Here is a 26,575-nt window from a genome sequence, read left to right as displayed (position 1 = left end):
GTTGCGAATTACTCTGCCAGCACGGGTCCGGAAACTACTGGGTACGGCCTCCCCAAGCCCAGAGTCCCCTGCATCGGAGTAGCTGCTGGAGGCAGGTGTCGGAGGGGGCACCTCAGGGCCTTCATGCAGGGGTGTATTTGACGAAGGAAGGGACGGCAGATGTTCCATAGAGGAAGCTTCGGGGGAGTCCATAGACTCATAGATCGCTTCGTCGATATCCCCATAAGGGTCGATGACCCCACATGGGGCGAGATGGCGTACGGAGACAGTGGACTCACGTCCATCGGCCGTCATCACACGAGCATGCTCGGGATTAGCCTGGAGTACCTGCACCTTATCCACTAAGGGGTCGTACTTGCTTGTGCGACCCGCACGTTTGAGATAGGCCGGCCCCGGCTCAGCGAGCCAACTGGGTAAAGATCGGATACTACCCGAGCTTCTAGGGTGGTGGAACAGTCTCTCGTGAGGAGTCTGGTTGGTGGCCGTACATAGTAGAGCCCTGATCGAGTTCAGCGCCGCAGGTAGCGACCAAGCCCATTTATCGAGGCCACGGCCGAGGGTCCTGAGACTTAGCATGACGGCCCTCCATATTATCCCATTGAAGTGTTCGACCTGCCCATTCGCCTGGGGCCTGTACGGTGTGGTGTAACTCGAAGCGACATTATTTTGGAGCAAGTAACCCCTCACGTCCTGGGACAGGAACACCGCACCCCGATCGGTATGCACGTAGGCCGGATACCCGAACATAGAAAACAAATTCTGCAGGCACCGTATGACCGTGGCAGCCGTCATATCCATGCACATGTAAGCAAAAGGGAATCGCGAGTACTCATCAACGATAGTGAGCAGACAACGAGAGTTACTCGACACCGCCAGCGGCCCCTTGAAATCCATTGCCAATCTCTCCCATGGTCTAGTAGCCCTAACCAGCGTCCCCATGGGAGGGTTGTAAAAACGCGGTTTGAGTTCCGCACATATAGCGCAGTCGCGGCAGATCCGGCGGATGTCCTCAATCGAGTATGGCAGATTACCACTACACACAAAATGAGCGAAACGCGTCACCGCAGGATGACACATAGTGCCGTGCAAAGCGCGCAGACCCTCCAGAGTTTCCCTCGTGGTCCCCCTGTACTGTCTTTCCCTCGTGGTCCCCCTGTGCTGTCTTTCCCTCACGGTCCCCCTGTACTGTCTTTCCCTCATGGTCCCCCTGTACTGTCTTTCCCTCGCGGTCCCCCTGTGCTGTCTTTCCCTCATGAGACTCCTCACGAGAGACTGTTCCACCACCCTAGAAGACCCTCCAGAGTTACGATACCCGCACACGTAGCCAGCCTCGATAAGGCGTCGGCGACCAGGTTATCCTTCCCCTGGCGATATTTGGTGGTGTAGCAGAAGTCGGAGAGTTCGATATGCCAGCGAGTGATTTTCTCATTCTTAATGCGTTGAGCATGTAAGGTGTCGTACATGAACGCTACGCTTTGTTGGTCCGTGATGATTTGGAAGCATCGCCCAAGTAAGTACGGTCGCCATCGCCGAATCGACTCAACGATGGCGTACGCTTTCTTTTCGACAGACGAATGCCTCCGCTCAGCGGAGGTGAGAGTCCGCGAAAAGAAAGCCACTGGGCGCCCCCCCCCCCCCTGGGAGAGTGTCGCCGCTATCGCATGATCCGAGGCATCACTTTCTAAGACGAAAGATTCACTCTCGTCGATCGTCGCCACAGCGGCACCAGCGATGTCGGCCTTAATGCCCCCGAAGGCTGCCAAGGCGGCTGGGCCCATGGGGAACGTGTCGCAGGCCACAAGGGGGCGGAGCTTCGCGGAGAAATTTTGCACCCACTTCGAATAGTGGGCGAACAGCCCGAGAGCGCGCTTCAGCGAAGCTCGATCGCTAGGCGGAGCCATATCGAGCAAAGGTCGCAGACGCTCCTTATCTGGAGCGACAGAGCCATGGGTCACGGTGTACCCCAGAAGATCTATCGTGCGTAGAGAGTAACGACACTTAGCCTCATTCATGGTTCGGCGATACCTCTGCGCGACCTCGAGGAAGCGCTTCAGATTAGCATCATGATGCCCCTGGTCATACCCACAAACAGTAAGATTGTCCAGATATACAAAGACATCTGTCAAGTTCTCCTTAGTAACAAGGTCGTCCATACCCTCTGAAAACAGGGGACCCCGTTCGTCACCCCAAAATGTAGTCGGGTGAACTGGTATAACCTTTGACCCGATTCAAAGGCGGTATAGATGCGATCAGCCCTAGAGATGGGGATCTGATGATACGCACTACGCAGATCGCGAGTGCTGTAGACTGAGTACTGGGCCACCTGTCGTACCAGCGCGTCCATCCCCGGTAACGGGTAGGCATCCAGCTGTGTAAAGCGATTAACTGTCTGTGAATAGTCGATTACCATGCGTCGGCGATGGGCTTCACTTCGCACCACTTAGACCTGGGCCCGCCACGGCGACCGGCTAGGTTCTATGATACCCTCCTTTAAGAGCTGGGCCGTTTCTTCCGCAATGAATTGCGCGTCCGCTCGTGAGTAGCGCCGTGATTTCACCGCTGCAGGAGTGCAGTCAGTGGTCAGGTTGGGGAACAGCGAAAGAGGCTCAATTTCCATTTTCGCTAGTGCACACACAGCAAGCATGTTAGTCCCACCGAATTCCATTTCCAAACGTCCATGCCGCTTAAGAAAATCGTGTCCTAACAGAATGTCAGCACATAAAGCAGGCAAGACCATGAGATGTACATCTGGAAACATGCGTCCCTTTATCACAAGTTTCAATCGACATTCCCCTTTTGTGCTGAGCCGAAGCCCCTGGGAGGCCATGAAGATCCGTCATGTTGTCCCGAGGACCGGCCACCCATGTTTACGCACCAGTTGTTGATCGATAAAACTATCCGTAGACCCCGTGTTGACTAAAGCCCGTGCAAAAATGCCTTCGACCATGAGTGGAATAATGGCCTGAGCAAGGCCGGAAGATCCGGCAGGTATTGAGCCATCCAGGCGAAAAGATCGCGCCTCGCGTGTGGAGCCCACGCCGGCTGCAATTTTCCGGGCGTTTGAGCGGCCTCCGGAGGGCCCCCGTGTCAAAGGCATAGTTGGAGCTTTTGGTCGTGCCAAAGCAGGAGCTTCAGGAGCTTGTAGTCCGTACGAGCAGCCGTCAGAGGGCGCTCGTGTCACGCGAGAAGGATCGCAGCCATCTGTAGTTTCACGTGCTGAGGCAAGAGTGCATAGTTCGTACGAGCTGCCGTCAGAGGGCGCTCGTGTCACGTGCATTGTTTGCGTCAAAGCGGGAGCTTGTCGTTTGTTTGAGTCGCCGTCGGAGGGCGTTCGGATTCCAGTCAAGGACGGTCGCTCCGCGGTCGGTCGCGTTCGCGCCATTTGTTTTGGCGGCCCGATGTATCTCACCAAGGTCGAGCGTGCAGCCAGGGGCCCAGGAGGAGGAGGACCGCTCATCAAAGTCGGGTGAGGCACCCCGCTCTGTGCTCGGTCCGTTGGCTCGGCGATAAGCCCATTCAAGGTCGCGCGAGTTCGTGCGCCCCGCGTGGTCTTCCGGCAGACTTTTGCAAAATGTCCTTTAGTCGAACACAAATGGCATATTGCTTCCCGAGCCGGACACGCTGACCTGGGATGCTGTCGGTTGCCACAGAAGTAACACATTGCATTTCGTACAGGCCTTGGCCTGGCCGCCGTAGCCGCGGCCAAGCCGGAATCTGAGTCCACCTCGGGAGCGACCAAGGGCTCCGCTAGCGTGGTCGGGTCCGCTCCCATATCCTCGGCAGTAGCCCTCTCCGGTCGCGCGAGTTGAGAAGTCCCCACGACGTGTGGTCATAGGCGGTAGATTGTTCCCGGGCGTCAGTGAAGACGTGAGCCACCCGTAGAGCCTCCGCGAACGTCAGGTCAGCCGTCTCCAAAAGTCTTAGCCTAAGAGCAGGAGAGCCGATCCCAGAGACGAAAGCGTCTCGGACAAGATCGTCCTGGACTTGCTCGTGAGTGCGGACCTCTTGGGTACTGTCCGCAAGTAGTTGTCATAGCTCCTGGGCGAAGCGGTCTATCGTCTCAGTGGGCTGTTGCCGCCGCGATGAGAGCAGATACCTGGTGTATACCACGCTCCGTTTGTTAATGTAAATACGCTTTAGCTCCGCCACAGCGGCATCGTACGTCGTACATCGTTCAATGCTCCGGTAGACGTGGTGTTCCACTTTAGTCTGCAGAACGTCCAGTTTCGTTTCAGCAGTGGGAACGGTCTCCTGGGCTTTGAACTGGTTCTTCAGTGACCTGAGCCAGTGAGTTAACTCCGAGCCCGAATCCACAGCTTGTGGGTCAGCGCTGAAGGTCGGTACATGGATCATCCTGTGTCCCGCCATTTCCGTAGATCTTGATTGAGATTAAATGTTGTGAAAATAAACCAAATCCACAACTTTGTCCCATAGGTAGGTTTAATCTCAATCAGATCTTTAGCATCATCCTGCAAAATACAATCATGCAATAGATATCAGGATCTTGGCATCATATGGGGAGGATCGATTATATTAGTCAATGCAAGCAAGCCTATAATACATGTGCGAGTACGTACCGTTCAGGACTACATGTCATAGTAAAATGTCACAGGAGTGGCTCAGCGTCGCGGACGTCCGAGGTCTTATAGACGCCCCTCTGCGGTTTAAGTGGGCATCACTCCTGGGTTCAACTTTGATATACATTTTCACTACAGATACTGCAAGGACTTCCAGGAAAGAAGTTGGAATTTCAAAAAAGTGGATCTGGGGTGAATTAGCGGGGGTAGAAAAGATCAAGGTTTTGGATGGGGGAAGATAAGAGATGGTGGTGAACAGCTCTTTTAAAGACCTGGAGGGATGAGTGGGATTGAAGAGAGTGGGGGAGTTTGTTTCCAGAGGCGGGAGAAAAGAGGAATGAAAGAGTGAAGGTGAGAGCCGAGATTTCGGCAGTTTAACCATCAGAGGGTTGCTGGCAGATCTTGTGCGACCTATAGGAATATTTGGGGGACAGAGCACAGAGAGAGCTGGGGGAGCAAGGCCGGAGAGGAGTCGGTAGAAGACAGAAAGACCACCAACCTGCCTGCGGTGAGTGAGTGACAGGCCCTCGGAGGTAGCTTCATTCAACATTATTATCCGGAAGTAAAGGTTCACGTGTTCTTTCCATGTGTGCAAAAAACAAACTCCATTCCACGTGTGCATGGACGTGCAATTCACATATGTAAAATAAATAAATTAACAGACGGGAAATTGCCGAGAGATATTTCTTCGTTTTTATTTTATTAGTCATGTGCACACACACTTTAAACATGTATATACATGTGGGATGTGGGATATATACATGTGGGACATGTGGGTGTGTGTGTGTGTGTGTGTGTGTGTGTGTTTATGTATATGTGTATATATGTGTGTGTGTGTGTGTGTATATGTATATGTGTATATATGTGTGTGTGTGTATATGTATATGCATGTGTGTATATGTATATGTGTATGTGTGTGCATGTGTGTCGGTGTACAAGTGTGTGTATGTGTGTGTATATGTGTGTGTGTGTGTGTGTGTGTATGTGTGTGTGTGTGTATGTGTATATATGTGTGTGTGTATATGTGTGTATGTGTATATGTGTCGGTGTACATGTGTGTGTGTGTGTGTGTGTGTGTGTGTATATATGTGTGTGTCTGTATGTGTATATGTGTATATGTGTGTGTGTGTGTATGTGCGTGTGTGTGTATGTGTGTGTGTGTGTGTGTATGTGTGTGTGTGTGTGTGTGTGTGTGTGTGTGTTTGTGTATATATATGTGTGTGTGTGTGTATGTGTATATATGTGTGTATGTGTAATTGTGTATATGTGTATATGTGTGTGCATGTGTGTGGGTGTGCATGTATGTGGGTGTGCATGTGTGTGTACGTGTGTGTGTGGATGTATAGATGTGTATATGTGTACAGTACATATATATATATATATATATATATATATATATATATATATATATATATATATATATATATATATATATGTGTGTGTGTGTGTGTGTGTGTGTGTACATGTGTGTACATGTGTACATTTTACATGAGATGTAATAACACATTTCAAACTGTATTTCCCATGTGCACGCACATGCATTCACATGTTATCAGAAGTAAATACATTGTGTAGATTACATTCTTTGTGCATCTGATAAATTGCCAGTAACCATTTTGTGAAACTGAATGTGCAGGTGCAGCATCGAACTCAATATGTCGGAATGTCATACACGGCCATGCCCGTGGGATTCCCACAGGTGACCCCACTAGTCTTATTATAATAGAGCAAACGCATATGGTTATGTTTATATGCGACGAAAACGTCTTGTTCTTCTTCAATTAAAATTAACACCCTCTTCATTAACCCTCTTAATTACGTTTAGACTGGTGAGACCCCTCAGACCTTTGACGACCCTTTAATTCCCCCAAGACCCTTAAGACCACCAAGACCCAAAATACCCTTAAAGACCAAAAATACCCCGAAGACCCAAAACACCCCAAAGACCCAAAACACCCCAAAGACCCAAAACACCCCAAAGACCCAAAATACCCTTGAAGGCCCTGAGGCTCAAAAAGACCCTGAAGACCCAAAATGCCCTGAAAACCCAAAACACCCCGAAGACCCAAAACACCCCGAAGACCCAAAAATACCAAAATACCCTTAAAGACCCAGAGGAACCAAAGGACCCTTCAGACCCAAAAGTTCCTGAAAACACTGAAGACCCAAAATACCCCAAAGACTAAAAATACCCTTAAAGGCCCAGAGGATCCAAAAGACCCTGAAGACTCAAAAGACCCAAAAGACAACGAAATAGTCAAAGATGCATATCCCTCTGAAACGACGTGGTGAAGCGCGTGGAGCGCACGGAGTCACGCTAGTATATATACATATATGTTTAGCCTCGTCGCCATGTAATTAATCTGGGATGTGTTCAGGTACCAATCTCATGTTACAGTTATATGGTCTCATGTCTCATGGTCTCATGTTACTCCCTAATTCAGTAATTGCCCCTGTGCTCAGACATCGGTACCTCGTTCGTTTGAGCTCAAGGCCCTGGGCTGCCGGTCTAAAGTTTCTAGTTCTCGTGGCTTACGCACTCGACAGCTTTTAATACAGTGTACATCGAAAACGCGGACGAAAGGACATTTTTAAAAATTAAAGACAAGTATCGCAGGTCTCAGTAGAGTGACACTCTATCCTATGGAGATATGAATGAAGACGACAGTGCAGGAGGGACACACACAACCACTGAAATGAGAATACATCGAACCCTCATTGTGGAAATGAAAGAGGCCGAAGGACGATAATCGAGCCGGAAGGAACTGCGTATTGAGCCGGAAGCACACAAATAAACATAAATAGGCGTTACAACGCTATTTTGGAGCATCGTTTGCATGAAATATTATTTTCCCACGCACTCACCTAATTTTCCGGGTGTTTATCGTAAGTATTTATCGACGATTTCCTGGTTCAGAGTCCAGACTGAGGCAATTTTCGCGCGGTTCGGCGTCTTCAGAGAAATGCGCGATTACCACAGCTGGATCGAATATCCGTGGACACCACAGCGAGAAAGATTACATTTCATCAAATAAAGGTTGGTGTATAACATAGCCATTGTTTGAATCTCTATTTGATGAGGAAACTGATGCATGTCTCACATGATACCTCAGTGTTGCTTTCACGGTTAAGGTGGATACCTGGAGATCGCAAGGTCCTGATTTCAAGCCCCTGTGAGACGTTGAATTAACACCAGGTGGTTGTTAATTAACACTCAGCCTCCCATTCTTCATAGTTAAAAAAAACAAAAAAAAACAAGTACAGATACATTCGAAGTACACCGCCCCATGCCAAATAATTAAATACGCTCAACGCGGCATTGCCGGGCGCCATTTAAATGTATAAAAAATATTTGTGTGGAGCTCAAACTCAAGACACTGAGATCTTAAGCAAGTCACCTCGATCATTAAGCCAACACCAGGCTCACGATTACCAGGATAATGCGGAACAAATTACTTCACAGCCAACACCAAAATGGTCAAAATTGGGTTTTGGGTGTTAACTCCACATGTTACACACAGTGCATTCAGAAAGTATTCAGACCCCTTCACTTTTTTCACATTTTGTTATGTTGCAGCCTTATGCTGAAATCGTTTAAATTCATTTTTTCCCTCATCAATCCACACTCAATACCCCATAATGGCAAAGAGAAAACAGGATTTTAGAAAGTTTTGCAAACTTATTAAAAAGAAAAAACTGAAATATCACATTTAATTAAGTATTCATACCCTTTGCTTAAGTATTGATTGGACTCCAATCAAGGTGTAGAAACATGTCAAAGATGATCAAGAGAAATGGGAGGCACCTGAGCTAAATTTCAAGTGTCATAGCAAAGGGTATGAATACTTATCCCAATTTGATATTTCAGTTTTTTCTTTTTAATAAATTTGCAAAACTTTCTAAAATCCTGTTTTCTCTTTGTCATTATGGGGTATTGAGTGTAGATTGATGAGGGAAAAAATGAATTTAAATGATTTTCAGCATGAGGCTGCAACATAAAATGTGAAAAAAGTGAAGGGGTCTGAATACTTTCTGAATGCACTGTACATGTTCACGCCATTTGCCTACATATGATCTTCATTTTGACCACGCTTACATCAAGAAGGGTTTGTCTTTCACTGGCGTGACACAATATTTACAGACACACCACACACCCTGTGTCTGCTGTTCATTACAGTTCCTTATGGCATTTTCCTTACAGGTAGCGATTCGTATCGACGAGGCGTGTGAAGAGCGATGGAGAACAAGACATGTTTCTTGATTGTGGTTCTTATCACCTTGGTTCTGCTTCTGGCACATTTATTCCCAAAGTATGTCGTTTTGTTTTTCGAACGTCAATTCTCTTGTATATTTTCTAGAAGGTGGGTTATCGATACTATAAGAGAGCCGTTTGTGTGTGAATGTGTGGGTCGCCATTTTTCTCAGAGATGGCTGAACAGATATTCATCAAACTTTCAGGGGTTCATTAGTGAATGCTGTCGAGTGTTTTAGGCAAAAAAAAGATTAAAAAGAAAAAGTAGAAGTTTTTGTGGATTTCTCTTTAATTTGTGATTTTTCTTTAATTTTGGTTTCGTTGAATTTTGTGCCTCAGCCTTTGTAGCTATGTGAAAGGTTATCCATAATAATAGATGTGAGTGTGGGTGTGTGTTGTTGGTTGTTACCTCCACATGCAGGTTTCAAAAGGTGGAACATAGCCCTCCCAGGTCTCAAAGTATCCACCTTCACGCACGTGTGTGTGTGTGTGTGTGTGTGTGTGTGTGTGTGTGTGTGTGTGTGTGTGTGTGTGTGTGTGTGTGTGTGTGTGTGATATATAAATATAAAACAAACAAGTACAGATACATTCAAAGTACACCGCCCCCATGCCAAATAATTAAATATCCTACAGCGCGGCATTGCCGGGGCGCCTCTGGCGCCCGGCAATACCACAGTGTACCTCATAGAGGCTGCATTGGGAGGGAGAGGTGTACACTAATTAATTGATTAATTGTATAATTAAAATCAATAAAAGATTATCACAAAATATTTTCTTAATCAATTGGCTAATACCATAACAAAAACACTAGTGCTTCATCCGAAGATGTATCTTTTAGAAATTTAATTAAATAAGTCATTAATAAAAAACTAAATTATTAATTGATTAATCAATAAATAATTAATCGATTAATCAATAAATAATTAATCGATTAATCAATAAATCAAAAATATCCTTGATAGCCACATCACTTGGTCACTCATGTCCAAATATTAGCTTCCGAGCTCAAAAGGTGCCTGAGATATTGGCCAAATGAGAAAGAAAATAAATAAATGATTAATAATGAAAATAAATAAATAATGATCATTAAAAAATTAAATTATTAATCAATTCGGTCACAGAACACATAAACCACCACCATTTCATCAGAATCTGCAACTGAATTTTTCTTTTTTTAAAGTAATTAATCGAATAACTAAATAATTACATCGATTAATTGATTAATCAATAAATCAAAAATATCCTTGATAGCCACATCACTTGGTCACTCATGTCCAAATATTAGCTTCGAGCTCAAAAGGTGCCTGAGATATTGGCCAAATGAGAAAGAAAATAAATAAATGATTAATAATGAAAATAAATAAATGATAATCATAAAAATATTAAATTATAAATCAATTCGGTAATAAAACACGTAAACCACCACCATTTCATCAGAATCTGTAACTTTAAAAAAAAAAAAATTAGTCATTAATCGAATAATGAAATAATTAATCGATTAATTAATCAATTAATAAATCAAAAATAGCCTTTGCTGCCAAATCACCTGGTCATTGGCATGTCCAAATATCAGCTTCCTAACTCAAAAGGTGCCTGAGTTAATGGTCAGAAGAGAAAGGAAATTTGATTAATTAAATAAGTACTTAATTAATCGCTAATAATTAAATAACTCCTCAATTAATTGATTATTCAAAAAACAAAAAATAGCGTTTTTGACAAAGGACATGCTCACTACTGTGCCGAAATTTCAGCTTCCTAGCTCAAAGGATGGCTGAGATATCGCCCGGACAACCAAGAAAACAAACAAGAAAACAAACAAGTACATGTACATTCAAAGTACACTGCCCCATGCCAAATAATTAAATATGCTGCAGCGCGGCATTGCCGGGGCGCCTCCGGCGCCCGGCAATACCGCAGTGCAGCTCATTGAGGCTGCATTGGGAGGGAGAGGTGTACACTAATTGATTGATTAATTGTATAATTAAAATCAATAAAAGATTATCACAAAATATTTTCATAATCAATTGGCTAATCGCATAACTAAACCACTAGTGCTTCATCCGAAGATGTATCTTTTAGAAATTTAATTAAATAAGTCATTTATAAAAAAATAAATAATTAATTGATTACTCAATAAATAATTAATCGATTAATCAATAAATAATTAATAGATGAAATGATTAATCAATAAATCAAAAATACCCTTGATAGCCACATCACTTGGTCACTCATGTCCAAATATTAGCTTCCCAGCTCAAAAGGTGCCTGAGATATTGGCCAAATGAGAAAGAAAATAAATAAATGATTAATAATGAAAATAAATAAATAATAATCATAAAAAAATTAAATTATTAATCAATTTGGTCAGAGAACACATAAACTACCACTATTTCATCAGAATCTGTAACTTTAAAAAAAAAAACATTTTTGTCATTAATCGAATAATTAAATAATTAATCGATTAATTGATTAATTAATAAATCAAAAATAGCCTTTGCAGGCAAATCACCTGGTCATTGGCATGTCCAAATATCAGCTTCCTAACTCAAAAGGTGCCTGAGTTAATGGTCAGAAGAGAAAGGAAATTTGATTAATTAAATAAGCACTTAATTAATCGCTAATAATTAAATAACTCCTCAATTTATTGATTAATCAAAAAAAAAAAATAACGTTTTTGAAAAAGGACTTGCTCACTATTGTGCCGAAATTTCAGCTTCCTAGCTCAAAGGATGGCTGAGATATCGTCCGGACAAACAAACAAGAAAGAAAACAAACAAGAAAGAAAACAAACAAGAAAGAAACCAGAGTGAAAACTGAGTACTCTCTTTCAGCGTGCGTCACTGCCGAGCCCCCTTTGGTGCCCGGCAATGACGATTTGCAATGCCTGGAGATGGCATAGGAAAGGAGCGGTGTACAACAAGTACAGATACATTCAAAGTACACCGCCCCCTTGCCAAATAATTAAATATCCTGCAACGAACGCAGCATTGCCGGGGCACCTCCGGCGCCCGGCAATACCGCAGTGCAGCTCATAGAGGCTGCATTGGGAGGGAGAGGTGTATGCTAATTGATGAATTAAATCTTAATTAAAATCAATAAAAGATTATCACAAAATATTTTCTTAATCAATTGGCTAATAGCATAACTAAATAGTGCTTCATCCGAAGTTAGATGAGGCATGAGGATGAGGCACTAAATAGTGCACTAGTGCTTCATCCGAAGACGTATCTTTTAGAAATTTAATTAAATAAGTCAATAATAAAAAATTTAAATAATTAATTGATTAATCAATAAATAATTAATCAATAAATAATTAAGCGATTAAATGATTAATCAATAAATCAAAAATATCCTTGATAGCCACATCACTTGGTCACTGTCATGTCCAAATATTAGCTTCCCAGCTCAAAAGGTGCCTGAGATATTGGCCAAATGAGAAAGAAAATAAATGAATGATTAATAATGAAAATAAATAAATAATCATGAAAAAATTAAATTATTAATCAATTCGGTCACAGAACACATAAACCACCACTATTTCATCAGAATCTGTAACAAAAAATAGTTTTTTTTTAGTAATTAATCGAAAATAATAAATCGATTAATTGATTAATTAAGAAATCAAAAATATCCTTGATAGCCACATCACTTGGTCACTCATGTCGAAATATTAGCTTCTGAGCTCAAAAGGTGCCTGAGATATTGGCCAAATGAGAAAGAAAATATATAAATGATTAATAATGAAAATAAAGAAATAATAATCATAAAAAAATTAAATTACTAATCAATTTGGTCAGAGAACACATAAACCACCACCATTTCATCAGAATCTGTAACTTTAAAAAAAACAAAAAAATTTTTTGTCATTAATCGAATAATTAAATAATTAATCGATTAATTGATTAATTAATAAATCAAAAATAGCCTTTGCAGCCAAATCACCTGGTCATTGGCATGTCCAAATATCAGCTTCCTAACTCAAAAGGTGCCTGAGTTTATGGTCAGAAGAGAAATGAAATTTAATTAATTAAATAAGTACTTAATTAATCGCTAATAATTAAATAACTCCTCAATTAATTGATTATTCAAAAAACAAAAAACAAGTACACATACTTTCAAAGTACACCGCCCCCATGCCAAATAATTAAAGATCCTACAGCGCGCCATTGCCGGGGCGCCTCCGGCACCCGGCAATACCTCAGTGCAGCTCATAGTGGCTGCATTGGGAGGGAGAGGTGTACACTAATTGATTGATTAATTGTATAATTAAAATCAATAAAAGATTATCACAAAATATTTTCTTAATCAATTGGCCAATAGCATAACTAAACCACCAGTGCTTCATCCGAAGATGTCTTTTAGAAATTTAATTGAATAAGTCATTAATAAAAAATTAAAAAATTACTTGATTAATCAATAAATAATTAATCAATTAATCAATAAATAATTAATCGATTAAATGATTAATCAAGAAATCAAAAATATCCTTGATAGCCACATCACTTGGTCACTTTCATGTCCAAATATTAGCTTCCCAGCTCAAAAGGTGCCTGAGATATTGGCCAAATGAGAAAGAAAATAAATATATGATTAATAATGAAAATAAATAAATGATAATCATTAAAAAATTAAATTATTAATCAATTCGGTCAGAGAACACATGAACCACCACCATTTCATCGGAATCTGTAACTAAAAAAAAAAAATTTGTAGTCATTTATCGAATAATTAAATAATTAATCGATTAATTGATTAATTGATTAATTAATAAATCAAAATAGCCTTTGGAGCCAAATCACCTGGTCATTGGCATGTCCAAATATCAGCTTCCTAACTCAAAAGGTGCCTGAGTTAATGGTCAGAAGAGAAAGGAAATTTGATTAATTAAATAAGTACTTAATTAATCGCTAATAATTAAATAACTCCTCAATTAATTGATTATTCAAAAAACAAAAAATAACGTTTTTGAAAAAGGACTTGCTCACTACTGTGCCGAAATTTCAGCTTCCTAGCTCAAAGGATGGCTGAGATATCGCCCGGACAAACAAACAAGAAAGCAAGAAAACAAGAAAACAAACAACCAGAGTGAAAACTGAGTACTCCCTTTCAGCGTGCGTCACTGCCGAGCCCCCTTCGGTGCCCAGCAATGACGATTTGAAATGCCTGGAGATGGCATAGGAAAGGTGCGGTGTACAACAAACAAACAGAGTGAAAACTGAGTACTCCCTTTCAGCATGCGTCACTGCCGAGCCCCCTTCGGTGCCCAGAAATGACGATTTGCAATGCCTGGAGATGGCATAGGAAAGGAGCGGTGTACAATACCGTTTTTGACAAAGGACTTGCTCACTACTGTGCCGAAATTTCAGCTTCCTAGCTCAAAGGATGGCTGAGATATCGTCTGGACAAACAAACAAACAAGAAAGAAAACAAACAAACAGAGTGAAAACTGAGTACTCCCTTTCAGCGTGCGTCACTGCCGAGCCCCCTTCGGTGCCCGGCAATGACGTTTTGCAATGCCTGGAGATGGCATAGGAAAGGAGCGGCGTACAATATGGATGTTCATTCGCGGTTATGCTGATTGGTTGTGTGGTGTTAGGTGCAATGTGATTGCCTCCTGGCAAGATTGAATAATATTGTTACGGAACCGGAGAGGGCTTCTCTCGTTGCCCTGCGGAGATCAACCCGCCGTTCCTTCTACTAACCACTCTCCGTTCCTGGTCGTCCCAACGCTCCCTCCCGCCCGCAGCGCCGCCAGGGTATTCAGGCCAGAAAGTCGGAATGGCCTTCCCGGGACCTGAGTGCAACGCTCGGTCGTGAGACAGGGAAGAGACGGCCGTTCGAGCTACGGTTTTAGGTTACCGAGCGGGTTTAGCAACCCGTAGTTCGAACCATTAACAACTACACCCGATTATAACGTTGGCCAAATCGCGCTATGCTAAATCAATGATAGAAAGGACACGACGACTGGGAAAGATGAAACGACGCAAGGGGGTACAGTTCTCAAGACCTCCGGAGGAGGGTGTAATTACAGTGGTGGAAAAAAGGGGTAGATTACAAGGCAGAGTGAGGTAAAGACACAGAAGAGATGGGCACTTAAATACAGGCTTATTTTTTCCCAGACAGACCACGGACAAACGGACAAGGTAGACTCACACAGGGGTTGATGGCAGGAATGGACAGGTAGGTCGATGGCACAAGGTGCACCTTGGCTCGGGGACAGGATAAGGCACGGTCCAAAGATGCAGGGAGGTCTCACAGCGCTCGGAGGGTACGTCTTGCTTGCTCCAAGCTCAGCGCGCATCTGACGTCACCTCTCTCTCACTGCGCATCCTCAACGGGGAGTGACACGCCCTCGGCTGGTTGGTTCCGCCCCAACTGGGGCCGGTCCGCTGCTTCCATTGGGTGCGGGGGTTACCGGGCTCCGCCCTTGACGAGGAGCCGACAGGGAGCCATGTCCTGCCCCTGTTGGGTAACCCCGTCGAGCACATGTCCGATGGCGGCTCGTTGGGAAGGCCTGGTGCCCTCCCACCACTCCTACCAACCAAGCCGGAGTGAGGACGCGCACTCCCTGCGCTCGTTGTTGTTGTTGTTGTTGTTGTTGTTGTTGCTGAAGAGAACTGTGAGGAAGAGCTGCGCGAGGTATTGGGAGGTCCTAAACTTCCTAACGGGCCATACAATCACATTCTGGTGCAACGAAGGGTCAGAATTAATGGAAACGAATCCTTAACTGACATAGACTAAGAATAACTAGCAAGATGTCCTATAGTTGTCTACGTGAGATGCGGTGGACCTGGATGCGACATTTAATGGGGGGAAATAGGGGGAGGTCGGGTCTACAGAGTGTTGTTTACAGAAAATGGGACTAGGGAATGGGGGATTGGGGAGAGTTGGGAAGTATTGAAGAAATAGGGGAATATTTACAAGCGGATATGGATGGATGCAAATCCCATATCCGCAACACTATGTTGTATCGGCTTATTAAAAGCTGACATTCAAAATCTGATTCCATATTTCACGATCGGAACTCATGGCCTCAATAATTATGCTGAAATCTAGAGTGAAATGGGAACAAAATTAGGAAAAAGCTCATCAGATAATTAAATAATAGGTTCCACGAGACGTGAGGTAAAATGACTCCGAAGTTCATTTTTTCACTCTTTCAAAGGTAATTATATGTTTGATTTGTTTCACACCGTCCAGGGACATCTGTTGTCGTCTTTTTGGCTTTTGGATTTACTTTTATTATACATTTTTAACGTATCGTAATACATACCGGTACAACATGGAATCAAAGTTTCTTTAATAACCGTGCATTAAGGTACGACGGGGAGTGGTGGGAGTGGAGAGAGGGGTGGTAGACAGAGGGGTGTGGAGAAAGGACAGGTGAGTGGGGAAGAGAGAGAGAGAGGGTGGGGGAGAGAGAGAGGGTGGGGGAGAGAGAGAGGGTGGGGAGAGAGAGAGGGTGGGGGAGAGAGAGAGAGGGTGGGGGAGAGAGAGAGGGTGGGGGAGAGAGAGAGAGGGTGGGGGAGAGAGAGAGGGTGGGGGGGAGAGAGAGGGTGGGGGAGAGAGAGAGAGAGGGTGGGGGAGAGAGAGAGAGGGCAGGGGAGAAAGAGAGAAAGAGAGAGAGAGAGAGAGAGAGACTGACTTTTGTATGTACCTTTATTTAAACAAAGTTAGAAAAAACCAGTTAGACAACCAATGAACAACAATCATAAAAGGAAGGTAAAAGATGAAAAAAATAAAATAGTACAAGTGCAACTTTAAAATAAAAACGTGTGATCATTATAGACTACTTTACACAGTATGTTATTGTAACACCATTTTTGCTTTAAAATGTCTAAATTATTTAAGTTTTGGTGAAAATAAAACTCTGCACGTAGCCTGGCCATGGTAAGGGCCTTAAAAACTGTTAAAACTTTGTAGCCAGCCAGCATCAGGGTTGGCAAGAAGTTTAGCTTTCCTTGTTTTATAAAGTGCTAGCTTCCCTTGGGCTATTGAGTACCAGTTCACTGGTAATTCCCTGTGTGTCGCAAGAGGCGACTAAAAGGGTTGGTGGCAGGAAGGGCATCCGGCCGTAATACATTACTTCAAAAAGGGGACCATGGTGCCTGAAAAAGGCCAACCCCTGCTCTGCGGGGAAAAATGGCCTCTAAAGGTGGTTCCTTGGGCTATTAAAAAATTGGTGAGTACAGATATGGCAGCATTTTTGGGATTTAACGGCAAACCAAAAAGAAACATACGTAAAGAAAAAGACCCATTTATATAGCAGCACAATTGTGACAGCAAAGTAAAAAGTGGGGACAGCCTTGCACAGTCAACATAAGCGTGATGTAAATCTTCAGAGGCCGTACAAAAGGGGCATGAAACAGAATTTAAAACACTAAAACAGTGTAATAAAACATTGGTAGGTAAAATCATATGTACAATTCTCCAAGAGATATCACCAGTCCCTTTTACAATCGGCGGGGCATACATGGTGACCCATTGTGGGCAAGGGGGAGACCCCGGCGGTAGCATCCCTATCCATTGGGATCCAAACCTAACTTTGCACACGTAAGGATGCCGAATGGTAAAACAGAGGTGGTACTTTTTTTGTAGCACTTGGAAGTGGAGAGGAAGAAAGGCACACAAATTCTGTTAATGCAGCTGATGATATTTGCACCTGATGAAGGGAGAGAACATGCATTGCAGGGTCATTGTTGTTGGCATCAAAATGGAGACCCAGTCCTCTAAATGTATGCAACACTTCTTGAATAAGCTGGGAGACAGCTCTTACAGAGTGCATTCCAACAGCTGTTGCAATATGCCCTGCTGAGTGCCAAGTTTCATTCTGGTTATTCCGCATGTCTCGTATGACATGCACACCAGAACTTGTGAAATATTGCACATCAGCACGTGATCGAGGTATGTTGGGAAAGAGTGCATTGTAAAAGATAGGCTCGTTAAGGAAGTTGTTGGTGTTGTAATGAACCATTTATCGGTGCATCACGAGAGGCTGCCAGGCTTGCAGCAGGTCTTGGTAAAACAGAGGCAATGGGGAGATGTCAACATGTTGCAGGTCCATGAGAAAAAGTTCCTTGTTGAAATCAAGCATGCCAGCCCAGGCAACAATCAACAGGTAGTTGGCAGTGAGCCGCAACGGCAACTAAGTGAAAAAAAGAAAACGGTGAACAGTGGCGACTCGAAAAGCCATTAGTCGGCTGACAATGTCAATGAGACCATGGCCACCTTCTGCCAATGGAAGGTAAAGGACTTCAGGCTTGACCCAATGCTTGCCACCCCAGAATAAATCAAGCAGATGTTTCTGGATTGTCAGCAACAGTGCTTCAGGAGGGTGCAAAGCAATCATTTTGTGCCACAAGGAAGTCACTACATTATTAATTACTAAGGCACGACCTTTGTACGACAATGTAGATATTATTCCTCTCCACTTCTCTAGTCTGTTATAAATTTTATTAACTACATTAAACCAGTTCTTTGCCATGAAAACTGGGGTGCCAATGCACACACCTAGATAATGGATGCCTTCCTTCTCCCACTGCAACATCTGGGCAGAGAAGGCAAATCAATGGTGTGGGAGGAATGGTGCCCAGAGGGAATCACGAAAGGCCAATCTATAAAGCTTTACATTTATTCCAATTTATTGCATTTGTGCATGCCGAAGAAATTTTTTCCAAATTGTTTCGAAGCATAGTGACATCATCACTGCGACACACCACAACACACACATCATCAGCATATGCTGAGGTGACAATTGGCCTTTCGGTTGGGCATCACGTAGTGAATTAAAATGCATCAGACGCTTTCCACCTTTATTTACACATCGTAACCCCACAACTTCCAAGTTAAAAACAAATTCCACAAATTTCAGAAAATTAATTAAAAATACAAAACGAGAATATCTGGGTTGGATAAGTGTCCAGCCCCTTATAATAGCAATTGTAAATTAGCTCAGGTGTAACCAATCACCTTCAAAATCACATACCAAGTTAATTGGCCTCCACATGTGTTAAATTGTAGTGATTCTGATTATTTCCAAATAAAATCAGCTGTTCCTGAAGGTTTCCTCTGCTGGGTAGCACTTGTTTTTTTTTTTTGTACACAAGATCGAGGCTCGTGTAAGAGCTAACATTGATCACAAAAAGACAAACTGACACATAAAACATATGATAAAGGGAGCGGGAGACAAGATAGAGCAGGGACATCGGGAGATCTGTGTTAGGGAGAGCGCTTGGGGGGAGGAGGTCTGGGAAGGAGAGGGGTGGAGGGGGGAGAGGTAAAAAAAAAAAAAAACACATGGACACTGCTCAGTCTTCCAGGAAAGAAGTCGGTATTTCAAAAAAGTGGATCTGGGGTGAATTAACGGGGGTAGAAAAGATCAAGGTTTTGGATGGGGGAAGATAAGAGATGGTGGTGAACAGCTGTTTTAAAGACCTGGAGGGAGGAGTGGGATTGAAGAGAGTGAGGGAGTTTGTTCCAGAGGCGGGAGTAAAGAGTAATGAAAGAGTGAAGGTGAATAGAGAGTCTAGATTTTGGCAGTTTAACCAGAAGAGGGTTGCTGGCAGATCTTGTGCGACCTGTAGGAATATTTGGGGGACAAAGCACAGAGAGAGCTGGGGGAGCAAGGCCTGAGAGGAGTCTGTAAAAGACAGAAAGACCACCAACCTGCCTGTGGTGAGTGAGTGAAGCCCTCGGAGTTAGCTTCATCGCGGGAGATTCCAATGATTCTGAAAGCTTTGGTTTCAACAGCGTGAAGTCGAGCTAGGTGTGAGGCAGGAGCACCGGCCCAGAGGGGAGAACAGTATTCCATTGAGCTGCGGATGAAAGCCTTGTATGTGGTGAGGAGCTCAGGTGTACCAAGGAAGGACTTCGCACGACGGAGGATGCCCAGTCGGCGACTGGCTTTGGAGGCCAGCTTGGAAATGTGGTTTTCCCAGGAAAGATCATGGCAGATAGTGAGACCCAAAAGCTTGAACGACAGAACTTATTGGAGAGGATTGTTGAGAATGTACATGGGAAGGTTGTCCGGTCGGTCTTTTCGGAGAGACATAGTAAGAGTGTGAGATTTGTCAGGATTGAAAGTCATGTTCCACTTGTTTGACCAGTCTGTGATTTTGTAAAGGTCTGCAGAGAGTGAGGAGGCTGCAGACTGTCGATCTGAGGGATGAGGTATGGAGCAGCAGAGAGTGGTCATCAGCAAAGAAATAGAGAGGATTTTCCAGAGAGGCGGAGAGATCATTGATAAATAATAAAATAACCACATTTAGAGGCCATTTTTCCCCGCAAAGCGGGGGTTGGCCTTTTTCGGGACCATGGTTGTTGTTGTTTTTTGGTCCCCTTTTTGAAGCAATGTTTTACGGCCGGATGCCCTTCCTGCCGCCAACCCTTTTTGTCGCCTTTTACGACAAGCAGGGAATTACCAGTGAACTGGTACTCAATTAGCCGACCTCCGAAGGATGACAGGCTGAGTCAACCCCCCCTGGCGTTAATTCAGCGATCGACCGGGATTCGAACCCAGGATCTCTGGGATCCGTAAGCTGGCACCCTAGCCGCTAGCCCAACACCAGGGTTTAGCTAGCCCAACACCCAACACCAACACCAGAGATCATTGATGAAGACCAGAAAAAGCACAGGGTCCAGAACACTGCCTTGGGGAACTCCAGCCTGAACAGGAAGGGGAGATGAGAGAAAACCATTCAGGGCCACACGTTGACTATGACCAGAGAGGAAGTCCGCAAGCCATGCGTGGAGATTTCCATGGATACTATAGGAGGAGAGTTTGGTGAGCAGAGCGGGGTGCCAGACCGTATCGAAGGCACGTGATATGTCGAGGGAGACAGGTATGCAAAGGCTCAACCATGAGCAACCAAGGTCTGTTCCAGCTCATTTCGAAGCAAAGGCTCAACCATGAGCACCAAGGAGCTTCCAAAAGATCTCCGGGATAAAGTTGTGGAAAGGAACAGATTAGGGGATGGGTATAAAAAAAAATTCAAAGGCCTTGAATACCCCTTGGAGCACAGTCAAGACAATCATTAAGAAGTGGAAGGCGTATGGTACCACAAATAACATTCCTAGATCAGACCGTCCCTCCAAACTGGATGACCAAGCAAGGAGGAGACTGATCAGAGGCCACCAAGAGGCCAATGGCAACTTTGAAAGATTAGTGGTTGAATTCAATTAATTAGTGGTTGAATTCATTGATGCAAAATGCAAAGCCTCTGCTAATTTCAAGTCAATCGTATGAAAATTGATTATTTTGGAAATCTGACAAAGTTGTTGACCTTTAGCCTATGTTGACTTCTTGTTTATAATCAACTCTACTATTTCATGAAGTTTTGTAACGATGAGTTTAAAATTGTGAGCTGTAGGCAAGTATAGGTGAGCGGACAGACAAACACACACACAAACCGGAGTGATCAACATACTTGACAGAATAACAAACAGACAGAATCACAGACCAGAAAAACCAATATAATTGTGAATATTCCATTTAGCAAATAACAAGCGTCAGGGATGAAAACATAACCTCTGTCCACCTTCTATGGCAGAGGTAACTAGAACGGCACTCGGTAGAGCGCATATCTCCACAAGGCTGAACAGTTTAAGTATTCTATTCCACTGATAGGCCCAAAATCTAATGAATTCGTCTACACCCAACCTTTCCACCAAATTTCGTCCAAATCCATCCATAAATTTTTGAGATATCCTGCTTACGGACAGACAACCAAACAGACAGGGGTGAAAACGTAACCTCCGTTCACTTTTGGTGCCAGAGATACAACAACAAACAACAACAACAGGCATTTAAAGTCCATTTCCCACACCTGCTAGAGCAGGGGTTAGCCTTGCGGTCCCCATGACAATCTTCTCCATTTTGCCCTATTTTCTGTATCTCCCCTTGTTAACCCCCTTTCCCGCATTTCTTCTTCCAACATTTTTAGCCAAGTCTTTCTCGGTCTTCCCCGTCCTCTACTTCCTTCTACATTCATTTCCATCACTCTTCTCAACTAGTCACTTTCATCCTTCCTCAACACATGACCAAACCATCTCAACCTGTTCCTCTTCACAGCATCAATCACAGGCTCTATTCCCATCATCTTTCGCAATTCATCATTTGTCTTCCTCTCTCTCAACGATACTCCGCACATCCACCGAACCATTCGCATTTCCACCCTTTCCAGCCTTCGTTGCTGCTCTACGTTCATTACCCATGTCTCGCTCCCATAAATCATGACACTTCTCACACGTGCAGCATACACCTTTCCCTTCAGCTTCAACGACACTCCCCTCCTCATCAGCACGCCACTCAGTTCCCGAAACTTCTTCCATGCACATCTCACTCTAGCAACCGCTGCCGAGTCCGATCCACCTTCTCCATTCAGCATGTCTCCTAGGTAGCAAACCAGAGACTATTGTTGGTAGCAAACCAGAGACAAGGTAGCAAACTATTGCCAGAGATAACAACGAAAAATAAGCAATTGCCGTGTTCTGCCATAGGGAGCTCTGAAACATTCATGCGGAACCCTACAAAATCTCGTGAGGTCGACCATCCTTTCAGAGGTGCTTTCTTTTGAGGCCTCTAATGTATTATCACAGATTTTTCACGAGTTATTTTGATTTCAGAATATTGCTCGGTGTTTTGTTTCATATAATCATTCCCGCATGGCTTGTGTTTTATGGAGGTGAAGATGTATTTTCTCCAATGAACATTTATTAGGTTTCCTCTACATACAGTGCAGAGGAATACCTATTGTTTTTACTAGAATTTTTCTTCACCCCTACTTTTTTTTTCCGCCACTTTCTTCGTTCGAAAACTTTAAAATCAATGTTCTCAGCAACTGTTGGTCCGATTGGCACGAAATTTTCACCAAGTGATTGGCTATACATGTAGAATTTGTTCTGCTAATTATGATGTCATAGGTCACGTGGTATGGGCGCCATCTTGGAAAAAAAACCTTCAACTTTGCCCCTTTATATCTCCGAAACGGCTCAATGGAGAAAATTGAGTCATGGCTCGTTCTGAAGAACTCTGTATTGGGACCAAAAAATATGTTTATTTAGGATATTAAAAATGTTAACGTTACGAGGTTAGAATTCGACAAACAGAATCCTTGATGCCACGAATATGATATTTTTTTATGCATGACCGAAGTGAAATAAAATTTAGGGCCAAGAAAATTTTGACGTCAAGCACCACATGGTTCGCCCGCCATATTGTTTTTCGTGAAAAACACTAAAACCCCTTTTTCTCCGAAACGGCTAAACAAATTGAGACCAAAAACTTCACATGCGTGACCGCATACCCATGACGAACAAAAGGTTCAGCGATCATGACGTCATAGGTCACATGGTTTGGGAGCTATAGTTTTTTAAGCATAACCTTTAAAACCTACCTCCTCCCTCATTTTGATCATATTGAGTGGAAACTTCACACATATGTTCCGCATGTCTGAGTGCTAAAAGGACCTTTTGGAATTTGCGATAGGTCACATGGTTTGGCAGTGATAAATAATTCAATGGATATCTTAAAAACCTTGTATCTACTGAACTGCTTCATTGATCGATGTGAAACTTTACAGTCATGTAGAAGGCGTCAAGTGGAATAAGTCTATAAAATTTCAATATGATTGTTTGTTCGGTTTTGGCAGCCATAGATAATTGAAAGGAAATATAATTTTATTTATTTATCTTGAACCGCTTGATTGATCAACATTTAACTTTAACTTCATGTAGTGTCATCAAGTGGAAGAAACAAGTGTTAAAAATTTCAGCATGATTGGTTGTACGGTCTGGAAGGTAGCAGTTGTTATTGTGTGAAGAAGAAGAAACTTTATTTTATCTTCTCCAGCCATGTGACTTTTCGGTGTAGGTTTACAACAAACAACACAACATGCATTTTAAGGCCATTTTCCCTGCTGGAGCGGGGGTTAGCCTTGCGGTCCCCATGACAATCTTCTCCATTTTGCCCTATTTTCTGCATCTCTCCTTGTTAACCCCCTTGCCCGCATTTCTTCTTCCACCATCTTCAGCCAAGTCTTTCTCGGTCTTCCCCGTCCTCTACTTCCTTCTACATTCATTTCCATCACTCTTCTCAACCAGTCACTTTCATCCTTCCTCAACACATGACCAAACCATCTCAACCTTCCTGTGCTGTCTTTCCCTCACGGTCCCCCTGTGCTGTCTTTCCCTTGCGGTCCCCCTGTGCTGTCTTTCCCTCGTGGTCCGCCTGTGCTGTCTTTCCCTCGCGGTCCCCCTGTGCTGTCTTTCCCTCACGGTCCCCCTGTGCTGTCTTTCCCTCGCGGTCCCCCTGTGATGTCTTTCCCTCATGGTCCCCCTGTGCTGTCTTTCCCTTGCGGTCCCCCTGTGCTGTCTTTCCCTCGCGGTCCCCCTGTGCTGTCTTTCCCTCACGGTCCGCCTGTACTTTCTTTCCCTCGTCTTCCCCTTGTGCTGTCTTTCCCTCGCGGTCCGCCTGTACTGTCTTTCCCTTGCGGTCCCCCTGTGCTGTCTTTCCCTCGTGATCCCCCTGTGCTGTCTTTCCCTCGCGGTCCCCCTGTACTGTCTTTCCCTCGTGATCCCCCTGTGCTGTCTTTCCCTTGCGGTCCCCCTGTACTGTCTTTCCCTCGTGGTCCCCCTGTGCTGTCGTACTGTCTTTCCCTCACGGTCCCCCTGTGCTGTCTTTCCCTCGTGATCCCCCTGTGCTGTCTTTCCCTCGCGGTCCCCCTGTACTGTCTTTCCCTCGTGGTCCCCCTGTGCTGTCTTTCCCTCGTGGTCCCCCTGTACTGTCTTTCCCTCACGGTCCCCCTGTACTGTCTTTCCCTCGCGGTCCCCCTGTGCTGTCTTTCCCTCGCGGTCCCCCTGTGCTGTCTTTCCCTCGCGGTCCGCCTGTGCTGTCTTTCCCTCGCGGTTCCCCTGTGCTGTCTTTCCCTCGCGGTCCCCCTGTGCTGTCTTTCCCTCGCGGTCCCCCTGTGCTGTCTTTCCCTCACGGTCCCCCTGTGCTGTCTTTCCCTCGCGGTCCGCCTGTGCTGTCTTTCCCTCGCGGTCCCCCTGTGCTGTCTTTCCCTCGCGGTCCCCCTGTGCTGTCTTTCCCTCGCGGTCCACCTGTGCTGTCTTTCCCTCACGGTCCCCCTGTGCTGTCTTTCCCTCGCGGTCCCCCTGTGCTGTCTTTCCCTCGCGGTCCCCCTGTGCTGTCTTTCCCTCACGGTCCCCCTGTGCTGTCTTTCCCTCACGGTCCGCCTGTGCTTTCTTCCCCTCGCGGTCCCCTTGTGCTGTCAGCCAAGTCTTTCTTTCCCTTTCTTTCCCTCGCGGTCCGCCTGTACTGTCTTTCCCTTGCGGTCCCCCTGTGCTGTCTTTCCCTCGCGGTCCCCCTGTGCTGTCTTTCCCTCGCGGTCCCCCTGTACTGTCTTTCCCTCGCGGTCCCCCTGTACTGTCTTTCCCTCGTGGTCCCCCTGTACTGTCTTTCCCTCGCGGCCCCCCTGTGCTGTCTTTCCCTCGCGGTCCCCTTGTGCTGTCTTTCCCTCGCGGTCCCCCTGTGCTGTCTTTCCCTCGCGGTCCCCCTGTGCTGTCTTTCCCTCGCGGTCCCCCTGTGCTGTCTTTCCCTCGCGGTCCCCCTGTGCTGTCTTTCCCTCGCGGTCCCCCTGTGCTGTCTTTCCCTCGCGGTCCCCTGTGCTGTCTTTCCCTCGCGGTCCCCCTGTGCTGTCTTTCCCTCGTGGTCCCCCTGTACTGTCTTTCCCTCGCGGTCCCCCTGTACTGTCTTTCCCTCGCGGTCCCCCTGTACTGTCTTTCCCTCGCGGTCCCCCTGTGCTGTCTTTCCCCTCGCGGTCCCCCTGTGCTGTCTTTCCCTCGCGGTCCCCCTGTGCTGTCTTTCCCTCGCGGTCCCCCTGTGCTGTCTTTCCCCCGTGATCCCCCTGTGCTGTCTTTCCCTCGCGGTCCCCCTGTACTGTCTTTCCCTCGCAGTCCCCCTGTGCTGTCTTTCCCTCGTGATCCCCCTGTGCTGTCTTTCCCTCGCGGTCCCCCTGTGCTGTCTTTCCCTCGTGGTTCCCCTGTGCTGTCTTTCCCTCGCGGTCCCCCTGTGCTGTCTTTCCCTCGCGGTCCCCCTGTGCTGTCTTTCCCTCATGGTCCCCCTGTTCTGCCTTTCCCTCGCGGTCCCCCTGTGCTGTCTTTCCCTCGCGGTCCCCCTGTGCTGTCTTTCCCTTGTGGTCCCCCTGTGCTGTCTTTCCCTCGCAGTCCCCCTGTGCTGTCTTTCCCTCACGGTCCCCCTGTACTGTCTTTCCCTCGTGGTCCCCCTGTGCTGTCTTTCCCTCGTGGTCCCCCTGTGCTGTCTTTCCCTCGGGGTCCCCCTGTGCTGTCTTTCCCTCGCGGTCCCCCTGTACTGTCTTTCCCTCGTGGTCCCCCTGTGCTGTCTTTCCCTCGTGGTCCCCCTGTGCTGTCTTTCCCTCGCAGTCCCCCTATGCTGTCTTTCCCTCGTGGTCCCCCTGTGCTGTCTTTCCCTCATGGTCCCCCTGTACTGTCTTTCCCTCGCGGTCCGCCTGTGCTGTCTTTCCCTCGTGGTCCCCCTGTACTGTCTTTCCCTCACGGTCCCCCTGTACTGTCTTTCCCTCGTGGTCTCCCTGTACTGTCTTTCCCTCGCGGTCCGCCTGTGCTGTCTTTCCCTTGTGGTCCCCCTGTACTGTCTTTCCCTCACGGTCCCCCTGTACTGTCTTTCCCTCGAGGTCTCCCTGTACTGTCTTTCCCTCACGGTCCCCCTGTG

General features: G+C 45.4%; 1 protein-coding gene across 2 annotated transcripts in view; it reads left to right on the top strand.

Annotated features, from left to right (window-relative positions):
* Positions 1 to 7,499: 7,499 nt before the first annotated feature.
* The window catches only part of LOC144888629 (globoside alpha-1,3-N-acetylgalactosaminyltransferase 1-like), a 52,059-nt gene continuing 32,983 nt past the window's right edge, over positions 7,500 to 26,575 (top strand). For both annotated transcript variants that reach the window (XM_078767240.1, XM_078767241.1), the window contains exons 1-2: positions 7,500 to 7,618; positions 8,783 to 8,887. In XM_078767240.1, the coding sequence (XP_078623366.1) occupies positions 8,814 to 8,887 (74 nt within the window). In that variant the 5' untranslated portion in view covers positions 7,500 to 7,618; positions 8,783 to 8,813. The remainder of the gene's footprint in view (positions 7,619 to 8,782; positions 8,888 to 26,575) is intronic.

The sequence above is a fragment of the Myxine glutinosa genome, chromosome 13 (assembly GCF_964187855.1).
Source record: "Myxine glutinosa chromosome 13, kmMyxGlut1.1, whole genome shotgun sequence".
NCBI classification, from domain to species: domain Eukaryota; kingdom Metazoa; phylum Chordata; class Myxini; order Myxiniformes; family Myxinidae; genus Myxine; species Myxine glutinosa.
This window is presented reverse-complemented; position numbering and strand designations above follow the sequence as displayed.